This window comes from Mus caroli, chromosome 8 (assembly GCF_900094665.2).
Source record: "Mus caroli chromosome 8, CAROLI_EIJ_v1.1, whole genome shotgun sequence".
Lineage (NCBI taxonomy): Eukaryota > Metazoa > Chordata > Mammalia > Rodentia > Muridae > Mus > Mus caroli.
The window spans coordinates 78213767-78227761 of NC_034577.1; the positions used below are offsets into that span (position 1 = coordinate 78213767).

General features: G+C 40.5%; 1 protein-coding gene across 1 annotated transcript in view; it reads left to right on the plus strand.

Annotated features, from left to right (window-relative positions):
• Positions 1-13995, plus strand: part of Lonp2 (lon peptidase 2, peroxisomal) — a 78025-nt gene that overhangs the window by 19020 nt on the left and 45010 nt on the right. Inside the window, exon 8 of the mRNA XM_021169891.2 lies at positions 9037-9178. Coding sequence (XP_021025550.1) covers positions 9037-9178 — 142 coding nt within the window. The remainder of the gene's footprint in view (positions 1-9036; positions 9179-13995) is intronic.

Consider the following 13995-nt stretch of genomic DNA (forward strand, 5'->3'; position numbering starts at 1 on the left):
AGGTCACTCCTTCTGGCAATTGCAGATCATGTTGTTGCCTAGACTGTCTTGTTCTCCTGAGTGCCACTAGAGGCTGTAGTCCCCTTTCATAATGAAATAGGCACCCTTATTTACAGACCAGCCACAAAGAATTTGAGCTGAAATCTGATTTTGACAAAACTCATGAGACCTACCCTAGTCAAGTGACTTAATCTGTACTCTGTCATTTTGGATTATTTCCCTTTTTAAATTTGTTTTTAATGTGCATTGGTGTTTTGCCTGTATGTATGAGAATGTTGAACTGGAGTAACAGATAGTCAGAATAAAAGAGAAAGTGGCTGCTTTGTGTTGTCTCTCTCACTTAGCCGCCACTTTCCCATGCATGGACTTCCCGCCATTTGCCGGCTGCACCTGCCTATAGAACAGGAAGGTGCCAGTAAGTCAGGGACTGGCTTTTAAAAACAACAAAAGACTATATTTTAGTAGTTGAAAAATGAAGAGGTAGGAGGGAGACAGAGGAGAAAAAGAAAGGTTTGGTTTACAGTTCTGTAATAAAGTGGTGGCCCGATGAGAAGGAGAGCCTTTTGTTTTCTGCATCTTAAAGGAGGCCTGAAGTGAAACTTAGCTGTTAATCCACTCAGGCAGTTTTATCTCAGCATGTGTTTCTGCCTGTAAGTCACAAAATCACCATTCCTGTTGTTGAGTTTTTTAGTTTAAATAAATGAATTATCAGAAATCCAGTAGGAAGTAATATTCTAGGGAATGAATTTTATAAAATTGTTTTTGTGTAAATCTGGATTTTTCTTTTTCTATGTGTATGTATGTCTGGGTGTGTTGTCTATGCATGTGTGTACATGTGCATGTATGTGTGTATACTCCAGGTTGATTGTTGAGGGACTCTGGGCAGCTTGATCGTGACACTCTCTCTGGCAGGCTTTCCCCCATTCCTTCAGCCTTGCTAAAAACTATTAGATTAAATTCCTAAAGGTAGCCACCAAGGTCTATTCACTTATTTGGTCACTTCCTCCTCATGAGGCTAACTTCCAAGGTTCAGCTATGAAAGTATTGAAGTCTAGCAATCAAAAGCCCCCTTAGGCTCACCTAAGTAACATGTCCAATTAAAATTAAATACCTCATCCTAATAAGGGATTTCTCCTTTTAACTTTTTAGTCCATCATTTTCCTATGTGCCATGTCTGTCTCCTCTCTATCCAGAGGCAGTTCTTTGTCCTCTAGAACAAATACCCCTCCTCCCTCTCCCTTGTTCCCATCCCCTTCTCCCTTGTCCTCCATCATCTGTCTTTGGCTCTGATTGCCTGCCCTGTCCTGAGCCAATACTTTTCCTTTCAGTTGTCAAAGGTCTTTTTCAGTTCCCTCCCACCTTATTCTCTGAGGCAGAATCTCTGTCAAACCTGAAGCAGAGCTTGCCAGTTCTGCTAGTTTTGTTAGCTAGCTTGCTTCAGTGATCTGTCTCTACTTTCTGAGGCTGGACTGACAGACAAATACTGTATCATCCGGCATTGCATGGGTTCTAGGGATCTGAACGCAGGGTTTCATGTTTGCCCAGCAAGCACTTTAACTTGAGTCTCACTATCTCATAGCCCATAGTCTGTCTCTTATTAGTTATTCTTTGATTTAAATATAACACTTATCCTTACAATATATCCCAGATCACTGTTGATATTGACTTTTTGAAATAATTTTGCTACCTACATGTACAGATAATAAAGTCCTGTTGTTGCAAGATATCAGTGGCTCAATTTTAAAGGAGATGAAAATCCTCTGACTTCTTTGTTGACAAATTTTCATCTCTAACTGAAATAGGAAAGTTATAAATAAACCATTTATTTCTCTACAAAACAAAAATAGATGTGTCAGTAGGTTCTTTTTTTTTTTTTTTTAACTGAAGTACAGTAGATACACTCTGGTGCTCATATCCTCCTAACCGCCTGCCTTTGCATATAGCCCTTCTAAAAGAGGTTTATCGTAAGCCACTGTGGTGTCTAATATTGACTGTTAACTTGACAAGATCTAGACTCATATAGGAAACAAGCCTCTGGGTATGTGTGCAAGGGAGTTTCATGATTGTTAATTCTGTAGAAAGACTCAATCCAAATGTGAGCATCACCATTCAGAGTGAATAAAAAGGAGAGAGTGGGGCAAACATGATGGTGCAGACCTTTAATCCCAGCACTGAGGAGGCAGAGGCAGGCAGATTACTGTGAGTTTGAGGCTGGCCTGGTCTACAAAGTGAGTTCCAGGACAGCTAGAACTACATAACGAGACCCTGTCTAAATAAATATGTAAATAGAATAAAAACGATGGCTCAATTGATGTCTCTCTGCTTACTGACAGCGAGTGTAATGTCATGAGCTGTTTCACACTCCAGCTCCCATGCCTTCCTTACCATTGTGGACTGTCTGTCCCTCCAACTGGAAGCCAAAAATAAATCCTTCCTCTCTTAATTTGTTTCTTGTCAAGTTCCTGTCATAGCAACGAGAAAAGGAAGTAAAGGCAGGCCCAAGTTTAGGTTTCTCCAATTAATATATACAACCAGTAATGATAGTTCTCTTCTTGTATGAATCATATGATATTTATTGTGCCCTTTTAGTGATTAAACAATGTAGGTCTGTGGCATTTCTAACCCATCTGAAAATAGCATAAATATAAATGGAGCATCCTTCATCTGTAAATCTGGAGTGTTCTAAAATACCAAGAGTTTTTGATGCTGACATGATGCCCAAGTGAGACACTATACACCTAACTTCATACACTAGGTCTCAGCCAAAATATAGGTGCTCTTACAGGACAAGGGGTGGTGAAGAGCCTTGACTGCTCTTCCGGAGGCTTTGTGTTTGATTCCTAGAACTCATATGTTGGCTCACAACTGCCTATAACTCTAGTTCCAGGGGATCTGGTGTCCTCTTCTGGCCTCTTAAGGTATTGCAAATATATATAGTACGCAGACATACGTTCAGTCAAACTATCCATACATATAAAATTATAAAAATATTTTTAATGTATGGATAATGTATGGATATTTAAAGGTTTGAAATATTGTATAAATTTCCCATAAGCTATGTGTGTGAGTATGATATATAGGTGAATCTTTTGTGTTGATATGGATACCAGTCCCAAGACATCTATTATGTATATATGCAAATATTATAAAACCAGAAAGAAAAAAATTAAACCCCGAACCACTTCTGTTCTCAAAACATTTTGGATATAACAGTCAACCTGTGTGAGTGTGTGTGTGTGTGTGAGTGTGTGTGTGAGTGTGTGTGTGAGTGTGTGTGTGAGTGTATGTGTGAGTGTGTGTGTGTGTGTGTGAAGAGTTGTGACACAGAGGATTTATTGTATATCTTGTACTTCTTTGTACTACCTCATGCTGTTTGTTTGTTTATTTGGCACAGTGCTAAACATGGTTTCTATGTGTTTGGAGAATTGATGTAAGATTAAAAACTAACTATATTTTGTAATTCAGCCCTTTAGATAAGTCCAGATTCTCTTTATAAAGATTTAGAAAGACTACCAGAAGAGTAAAAATCAACTTTGTTTAGACATGATATATTTAAGTCACATTATTCCTCTAAAGACCATCAAGTCTCTTTTAAACGCATTGCTTTTTCAGATTTAGAGCATAGTTACATATATGTGTGTATTTTTATGTGTATGAGTATTTTGCCCATCTTTCCAGCCTCCATATTACAATTTTTTGTGCACATTATAGTGGTGTGCCTTATAGATGATAAGAGCCCTTTAGATAAACAGAGTAAAAACTTGTCCTCCTGATCCCTGGCCAGCCATTTGCATTATGTTAGATTTGAAGCAGCCTACATTTTTGGCAACGTATTAAGGCCTATCACCATGAGATTTAGTCACATGATACTGGAATAGTCTTTGTAATTGTTTTGATATGTAACTTTTTGGGGAAATGAAAAATACTAACCTTATAATTTAAATTTTTGGTGTATAGAAACAGTTTCGGTTTTGTATATATTTCATAGTAGCTGAAGAGTCCTAATTAATATGTGAATTGCAAGCAGTGATTTTAAAAAAAGAAAGTATGAATCCATGTGTTTTTCTTTCTATATTTATTTATTTGTTATATGTAAGTACACTGTACTTCAGACACCCCAGAAGATGGCATCAGATTTCATTACAGATGGCTGTGAGCCACCATATGGTTGCTGGGATTTGAACTCAGGAAGAGCAGTCAGTACTCTTAACCGCTCTTAACCACTGAACCATCTCTCCAGCCCCCTTGTGCTTTTCTTAATAATTTGTTTTACCACATATATATTCAAATGCATTGGAGTACTTTTTAAGCATTCTTCAAATTTTAGCTGATACATAAAAACAAAATAGGTAGTTGTTAGTGGGATACTATGGAATGTTTCCACAGAATTCCTGTGGTTTTATTACCTTATTTATTGTGGTGATAAATATGCAGGATGCAGGGTCTTCATATGCTAGGCAAGCCCTCTGCTGTGGAGGCTTATCTCCAGCCAGAATTCATGTTTTCAAGTGGCCATGTTTCCCTTGGCTTTCGGCAGCTGTGCTCTGGGGCTCAGTTCATCATGGGAGTGCTGGTCTACACACACGCTTGCTCACACTGTTAGCACCCAGAGGTAGCATTTGGCTGCTTTCACTTTCTTCCCACCTCTGTGGTTTCTGTGGCAGATGCTGCAGTATTTTTATACTGCATTGTGCACTAGGTTTGAGAGAGAATATTTTTATTTTGTGTATGTGTGCATTCTCACTACCCATGTCTTTATTCCCCAGGCTTCATTAAAGTTTATTCTGTATCTTCAGTAAGTGAATTACTTGTGCTGCCATAATGTTTGATCTGACAGAAGTCAGTCCTGAATAATAAAATATGCAAACCAATTGAGCATATATAGATAGACACTCGTGTGCTACATTTCCAAGGTAGTTTTAAAAAATTAAATTAGAAGTTTTTCTCCTCTAATAACTACAAGTAGTAGTTAATCTTTCTACCAAAAACCCATTTATCTAATCAGTTCATAGTAAATCAGTGTTTTTCTCTGCTCATGAAAGCAGTACACTTTCCGGCGGTGTTCGAGGAACTAGACAGTTGGCAAGCCACACGCTGTTTAGATGCAAGCGTGTCAGTAAAGGTGATAGATTTGGGTGTCACCTAGTGAGGATTTTCCACTTGATGTGACGTCACAGAGACGGGTGCAGTGGAGTATTAGCTTTATGATGCCATTCAGAGACTCGTCACCTTAACAGTGGTGACTGGGTTTGTTCTGATGGTGATGGTTATCTTCCTGACTTGATTTCTAGACCAGTGCCCTGAATTTTAGAGATGTCACTTCCGGCTGAGGAATAGTAACAATACTGTACATGCCTGGTGCTATTAAGAAGACATTTGTAGAATAAAGCACAATTCAAGTGAGACCCGATTCCAGAGTCTGCGCTGTTGATCCCTGCTAGGTGGCTTAAAGAGTTTCTTCCCCAGTCTTCATGAGATTGGCATTGGCACTGCTGTCCCATTTTATAGATGAGGAAAGTGAGTCTTAGGTCAAATAATTTGTGCCAAGTTCCTCCTTACCAGTGGTGGTTTGGAGGCCCTGAGGGAGAAGAGTGCTAACAGCTGTGCTCAGCCTGTGCTCTGCAGTATGTATGACTCGGCTTCTGTCATCTGCCTGCTGCTCATAGGGGCTACAGCCATGATGGACTAGGAGTACATGAGGAGCAGACGGGTTGTAGAGCCAGCCGGTGGTGTAGGCACTGCGGTATTGGAAATGACTGTGTGAAGGGAATTCAGGAGAGATTTCTGAGGCCCGCTGGGAATTCAGCATGGTGGTGCTCACGCCTGTAACCCAGGATGATAAGTCAGAAGAGCGACCACAAATTTGAGGCTACCTAGGTACATAGTAAATTCCAGGCCAGCCTAGGATACACTGTGAGGCCCTGTCCCAAAACCAAAATAAGACAAGAACACTAATCTTTCTCTTCAGAGAATTTTTAGTAAATACACAGGCAAGGAAAGTATGGGAAGTGTATTTATTAATTAGCTTTTTACACTATAATGAAGAAAAGAAATTTTTTTAGCTCACAATTTTTAAAATTGAAAGTCCCAACAGCATTGGATAGGCTCTTTCAAGGACTGTCTTTGGCAGCATCACATCATAGGAGCTGATACTGGAGCAAGCGATTACACTGATACCAGGAAGCCTGACACAAGGAGTTGAAGTCCACTGGTGTTCTCTTATAATAGCCCTCTTCTAAGAATTAGCTCAGAATTTGTTAGGAATATTTTAATTCCTTTATTAGAATTAGCATGCCCTCCAAGTAGACCCTAGTTCTTAAAAAGTTTGACTAAGTCCTGATATGGCCACCTGGGGACCTAAACTTTACCACATGGGTCTTTGAAGGACACTCAAGCCATATCTATACCATAACAGGGAACATGATGTTAAGAACAATAAAGAAAGCTAGGCATGGTGACACATGCCTTTAATACCAGCACTTGGGAGTCAGAGGCAGGCGGATCTCTGAGTTTGAAAACAGGCTGATCTACAGCAGCCAGGACTGCACAGAAAACCCTGTCTCAGAAACAGACAAGAAAGAAAGGAAAACCCTACAGGTTTGGAGGGTCTTGATTATGAATGAAGCAAGAGAGGGTTGGCTGCTATGGGGAAAGCTGCTGACTGATAGACTGTGATTAATCTTAGTTGTGGACAGAGAGGGTTGGACCTTTTCTGTGGGCTTGGGGAAGCGTGAGAAGTCCCAAGGACTTACTGGCTTGCACTGCTCTAGAAAGGGTCCTGGAATAACATTTTCTCCTTTGACTTTAGGTATAGAATTATAAGTACCTGTTTTTAAAATCATATCAAAAACAGAAAAGCAAGAAATGGTCCTTACCTCCCTACTTCTCAGAGGAGAAGGGGAGGGGTATGGGTGGGGGATACTGGTAGGAGAAGGGGAGGGGTATGGATGGGGGATACTGATAGGAGAAGGGGAGGGGGTATGGGTGGAGGATACTGGTAGGAGAAGGGGAGGGGGTATGGGTGGAGGATACTGGTAGGAGAAGGGGAGGGGGTATNTGGGTGGAGGATACTGGTAGGAGAAGGGGAGGGGGTATGGGTGGGGGATACTGGTAGGAGAAGGGGAGGGGGTATGGGTGGAGGATACTGGTAGGAGAAGGGGAGGGGTATGGGTGGGGGATACTGGTAGGAGAAGGGGAGGCTGCAACTGAGGGGAAAAGTGAGTAAATAAATCAGTGGGGGGAAAACTGAAATGGCCCTTAGAGAATTGGAAATGTGAACAACTTTCTTTTCTACCACACTTAACAATCAGAGTAGTGGAGAGCCTGTGTTCACTAGAAAAAGAATTTGAAAAAGTTCAGTGATTTCTTATGTTGTTTTTCCCATGTTCCATTCTCAAAAATTTTTATTATTAATATTTAAAGTTTTAAAAAAATTTTCACATAATATATTTTGTGTTTACTTCAATTCCTCCCAAAATTTTACCTCTGTACCTAATCAACTTTATGACCCCCCCAAAACAAAAACAAAAACAAAACAAAAAATAAAAACAAAAAACCCCAGCAGACCACAACAATGAAAATCAACATAAACAAGCAAAAACCAGATAAGACTAAGAGAAAAAAAAAGCACAAACAAAGCATAATGAGACAAAAGGTCTCCAAAAGTACTATTGAGTTTGCCTTATGTTGGCCAACTATTCCTGGGAACGAAGCCTGCTTAATATACTGAGGGAGACTCCATTAGAGAAACCTTTTTCCCTTTGACATCAGGTATCAACTGATGATAGCTTCTTGGTTAGGGGTGGGAACCCAGAGGGGTGTCTACTCCCCTTTGTCAGCTGGCTTGAACCTGTGCATACTGTCACAGTCTCTGTGAATTGATATGTGCATCAGTCCTGCTGTGTCTGGAAGACACTGTTTCCTTGGAATCATTCATCACCTCTGGTTTTTACAAAGGTTGACAGCAATGGTGATACTGACTTCTCCTCTTCCTCCTCCTCCTCCTCATCATCATCATCAATTTAAAACAAGGTCTTGTTTTTCCAGGCCAGCCTTACTTGCTATATAACCAAGGATAGCCTTGAACTTCCGATCATCCTGCTTAGCTTAGGTGGTGCTGAGGATGAACACGGCCTTGTGCTTTGCTAGTCAAGTGCCCTACATCCCCAGACCCTCTTTCTGAAGCCTTGAATATGCTAGTTTCTTATTGTAAACAGACTCTATTGTATCTACCTCCAGAGCTGGTCATCTTCCCTAGATAAAAGCCATTTCTGTGACAGTTTTTCAGGCGTTCTTGCTTTTTCAAAAGTCACTGTGAACTGTCCTACTTTGTACAGTCACGTGGCACAGTTGAGGCTTGCTCTGTAAATCAGCTCTATGGTTGGATGGGCCATGATGTAACTACTGCTGCTCCACTTACTGGTGCTCATTCTCTTGCAGGCAGACAGCCCTTGAAACCCTCTCAGAAGCAACATCTGCTATCTGCCTGGTGGAGGCAAGGCTATAATAAAATCAGTAGAGAGCTTTAGCAAGCTTGCCAGCTCTGTAAGGGAGAGGCGCCTCTTTCAGTTGTGTAAACTTGCTTACATCTGCTGTAATTACATAACGACTGATTCAAATGTGACAACACAGCCTCTAACATTTGCACTCAGATACAGGACTGAACTGAATTATACCATAGTGCATGTGGGGCAGGAATATACCAGGGGAATGGAGTATAAGTACCGTCGACCTCAGATCTACTTACTGTAGTTAATATCACATTATTGCTTTTAAAAACAAAAGATTTGAATCTTTCTCTTTCAACCAGAACTATTTGACTTATAGTTCTTCCAGAGTCATGGACAACTTGCAATTAGTTAGAATCAAGTAGGAAATTAGAATGAACCTAATACCTTTTCGGTATATGGTAATGCTTTTACATACATAGAGCATCCTTTCTGTGTGCTGATGAGAGCTAAGAACTTGTAGTTGCAAAGCCTGCCTTCTCAGTGTTGTTTCCTCTTGATCCTCATTGCTATGATTTGCTCTCTGCAGGCGGACCTATGTGGGCAGTATGCCTGGTCGTATCATCAATGGCTTGAAGACTGTTGGGGTTAACAATCCAGTGTTCCTATTGGATGAGGTTGACAAGCTGGGGAAAAGCCTGCAGGGGGATCCTGCAGCTGCGCTGCTTGAGGTAAGGTCTAGAAAATTCCCTATGAAGTCACAGTTGAGTATGAGTGAGCATAGGCCATATCTAAGCCATGTATAGATTGGTCTGTAGTTAGTTACAGGAAAAACAATGGAGCATAGACTGAAGTCTGGAGCTAGTTACATCTACATAAAAATCACAAACTTCCTCCTCTTTGTGATATCTTTTTATTTTATATGAAGTAAAATAAAATTTTAGACATTTTTTTTAATTTTTAATATTTTTTTATTACATATTTTCCTCAATTACATTTCCAATGCTATCCCAAAAGTCCCTCATACCCCCCCCCACTTCCCTACCCACCCATTCCCATTCTTTAGACTTGTTTTTTATTCACAGAATACTAGTAAGTTTATTGCAGAAAGAAAGTATAAAGTCGTCTTCTCCCAGGACCCATCCTCCTGTGCTTTAGCCTCCAAAAACCTTTGTTAATTTGCTCCATTTTCTAAATGCTTGACTTAGTCAGGCACAGTGGTACATGCCTGTGATTCTTGCTATTCATAAGGCTGCATTCAGTGCCAGGCTGGGCTACATAGCAAGATCCCAAAGAGGGAGAGTGAAGCAGAGGCTGGGGAGGGGCAAAAGAGGGAGCTCAGGGCTGCAGAACAAAACTGTTTCATCTGTGCAGACTCTGCCAAAGGAAACTGAGATTTTTGCCTTCACGTTTTTGATTCCACATCTTCCTTTATAAATTGTTCTCTCTTTTTTAGTTACCTCACTATTGGTCATTAGCAGTTACAGATTATGTGGTCCTTTTCCAGAGTTGAGCCAGGAGTCCTGTTCTTCCTATTCTTTTCTTAGACCTGCTTTTGAAAATCGCTTCACCTCTCTTCTGCTCACATCCACCGTTTGTGTTCTGCTCTCAGGACCGGCAGCCACTCGGGCGTTGTAGGTTTTACTGTTGTGAGTCTTCCAGTTGGAAGCAGTTGTTTTCTACCTGTGGCACATGGAGCCTCCCTGTGTTGTTCTTCACCTCCCAGCATGTTGAATTTCCTGCCTCCCCAGTCTGTGTTTTGGTTTACCTCACTCTGTGTTGTTAACTCAAGAGGAGCTTCTGCAGAAAGCTTATGTGGGTGGTATTTTATAAACGCAAAATGTAAATCATCTTCATGTTTCCTCAGGAAATCTGACTGGGCATGGAGTTCTAGTTGGAAATAATGTCTCTGTAGGGTTTTCCTTTGCCCCAGTGACTTCCTGGTTTCTAGTGTTGCCATTGGTAAGTCTGAAGTCACTATGCTTCTGCCCTGCCTTACTCTCTGAAAACTTGTGTGATGGTCCCTGAGAGACTTTACAGATGGCAAGGAAAACAATCAGGGTTACATAGAAATGAAGTTGGGATCAGCTAAATTTAAATTACTGGTGCTGGGTGAAGACTTTGAGAGTCTGGCCTCAGCTCATATATTTTTGCCATATTTAAACATAGCACAATGTTGGTGAAATTTTTCAGGTAACAGTTAACTCAGCCTGGTGAGTACAAGGCTTAAGACATGTTTACATTGATTCTCTTTACACAGTGCTTATGGCTTCATCTATAAGAAGAGTTCTTGCTGACCTAGAAGCAGTGCTGAAGATAAAGGTCTAGAGCAGTGGTTTTCAACCTTCCTAATGCTGACCCTTTAACATAGTTCCTTGTGTTGGGATACTCCCAACCGTAACATTATTTTCATTGCTACTTCATAACTGTAATTTTGCTACTGTTATGAATCCTAGTGTAAATATCTGTGTTTTCCAATGGTCTTAAACAACCCCTGGGAAAGGGTCATTCAGCCTTCAAAGGGGTTGAGACCCACAGGTTGACAACTGCTGGTCTAGGGAGAATGACTAAGCCAAACTTAATCCCTGTGTGAGTCCGGATTTGGCCTGACCCTGATATAACATAGAAATCACACAGGCTGTTGTAAAGCACCAACGACATCTCTCACAAGGATGAGTTTTATGGCCTAGAAGTTATGCTTAAGGTGTTAGAGGAAAAGGTTGTAAAACTACATCCATTCCCAGCATTCCAGGTGGAGGTCAGGTTAGGCACGTCTTTCCTTTGAAGGATACCTGAGAGTTTAACTTCCTGACTTCTCCAGTGCTTATCTGTATGTACAAGCATGCTTTTGCCCTCTACAACAACTTAGAATCATCTCTTGATCTCAGTTGTTCAGCTTTATACAATATGATATATAATATGTATACATGTGTGTATGTATGTATATATATGTGTGTGTGTGTGTATATATATATATATATATATATATATAATAACTTGCCTGTTATCTGTTATGGGTCTCAGACATTTTTGCTGATTCTTTAAAGAGTCTTCAGATTTTTCTTTTTTCATTTTGAAAGACTTTATTTAATTCTTTTGTTGGTAATTTTTTGCTCTGTTTTGTTAGAACCCAACATTTTATTTCTATTTTATTTGTATGAATTTTTGTGGCACATATGTATGTGTACCATGTTTGTGTCTGATATCCACAAGAGGGCATTGGATGCCTGTGGCTGGAGTTACAGATGGTGTGAGCCACTAAGTGGATGCTGAGAATCTGGGTCCTCTGCAAAGGCAGCAAATGCCCTTAAGCACTGAGCAATTGCTCCATCTCCAAAGGTGGTAGATCTATAGCTGCCATGCCTTCTCATTCCTGTAATTCATCCCTTTTATTTTTTGTGTTACTTTCTGTGAGAACAACTTCAGCTTTATCTTTTAAAAAGGGAACCTTTTCATGTGTTAGTCATACCAAAACATCTCTACATATTCCTTTTTAACACCCTGCTTTTGATACGTAGAAGTAATTCTGTGAAAAAAAAGGTATTGATAGATTTTTTAAAAATTAACTTTGCGTCTCTCTAAACTATTTATTGTCTGTATCTTGTATTAGAGTCTTGCCCACTTTCTGTTGTGTTTTTCTGTTGTTGTGTACTTTCAATTGTGCTGGAAACTAATTAGACACTAGGAGGAATGGAAAACCCAGCCCCCTGTGGTCATCTGTGGAACTCTTTCTACCAAAAGCAGTATTCACATTCTTCTTAAGCTCACATGGGACCCTCTCCAGGACAGAACAGATGCTGCACTGTGAAGCAAGCTGTAATAAAAGTTAGAAGGATAAAAGCATACTGTATGCTCTCCTAAAACATCACAGCAGCTAGAAATGACTGTGCACATTGGAGGACGTCACAAACACGTGGAAATTCACACACTCAGGAGTAGTCAGTGGGCCACAGAAGGTACACAAAAATTAGGAAGTCATCTATAATGAATGAGAAGGAAACAGCCAAGAGAGTGTGTTCCAGGAGACGGTATTAGACTGTTCTCACACTTACTAAGATTCCATTGTTTAATGTACTATCCTAGACTGTTACCTAAACTGTTTCTTTTTTATTATTATTAGATATTCTCTTTATGTACATGTCAAATGTTATCCCCGTTCTTAGTTTCCTCTCCAAAAATCCCCTATCCTCTCCCCCCTCCCCCTGGTCCTCAATCCACCCACTCCCACTTCCTTGACCAGGCATTCCCCTATACTGGTACATAGAGCTTTCACAGGACCAAGGGCCTCTCCTCCCATTGATGATTGACTAGGCCATCCTCTGCTACATATGCAGCTGGAGCCATGCGTCTCTCCCTGTGTTTTCTTTGATTAGTGGTTTAGTTCCAGGGAACTCTGGGGGTACTGGTTAGTTCATATTGTTGTTCCTCTTAGGGGCTGCAAACCCCTTCAGCTCCTTGGGTACTTTCTCTAGCTCCTTCTTTGGGGACCCTGTGCTCCGTCCAATGGATGACTGTGAGCATCCACTTCTGTATTGAAGTGTCCACACTTTGGTTTTCCTTCTTCTTGAGTTTAATGTATTTTACAAATTGTATCTTGGGTATTCTGAGCTTCTGGGCTAATATCCACTCATCAGTGAGTGCATATCATATGTGTTCCTTTGTGATTGGGTTACCTCACTTAGGATGATATCCTCCAGATCCATCCATTTGGCTAAGAATTTCATGAATTCATTGCTTTTAATAGCTGAGTAGTACTCCCTTGTGTAAATGTACCACATTTTCTGTATCCATTGCTCTGTTGAGGGACATCTGGGTTCTTTCCAGCTTCTTGCTATTATGAATAAGGCTGCTATAAACATAGTGGAGCATGTGTCCTTATTAAAAGTTGGAGTGGTATTGCTGGATCTTCCAGTAGAACTATGTCCAATTTTCTGAGGAACCACCAAACTGATTACCAGAGTGGTTGTACCAACTTGCAATCCCACCAGCAATGGAGGAGTGTTCCTCTTTCACCACATCCTCCCTAGCATCTGCTGTCACCTGAATTTTTGATCTTAGCCATTCTGACTGGTGTGAGGTGGAATCTCAGGGTTGCTTTGATTTGCATTTCCCTGATGATTAAGGATGTTGAACATTTTTTTAGGTGCTTCTCAGCCATTTGGTATTCCTCAGGTGAGAATTCTTTAACTCTACCCCATTTTTAAATAGGGTTATTTGGTTTTCTGGAGTCCACCTTCTTGAGTTCTTTATATATATTGGATATTAGCCCCCTATCAGATTTAGGATTGGTAGAGATATTTTCCCAATCTGTTAGTTGCTGTTTTGTCTTACTGAGAGTGTCCTTTGCCTTACAGAAGCTTTGCAATTTTATGAGGTCCCATTTGTCGATTCTGGATCTTAGAGCAGAAGCCATTGCTGTTCTGTTCAGGAATTTTTCTGCTGTGCCCATATCTTCGAGGCTTTTCCCCACTTTCTCCTCTATAAGTTTCAGTGTCTCTGGTTTTATGTGGAGTTCCTTGATCCACTTAGACTTGAGCTTTGTACCAGG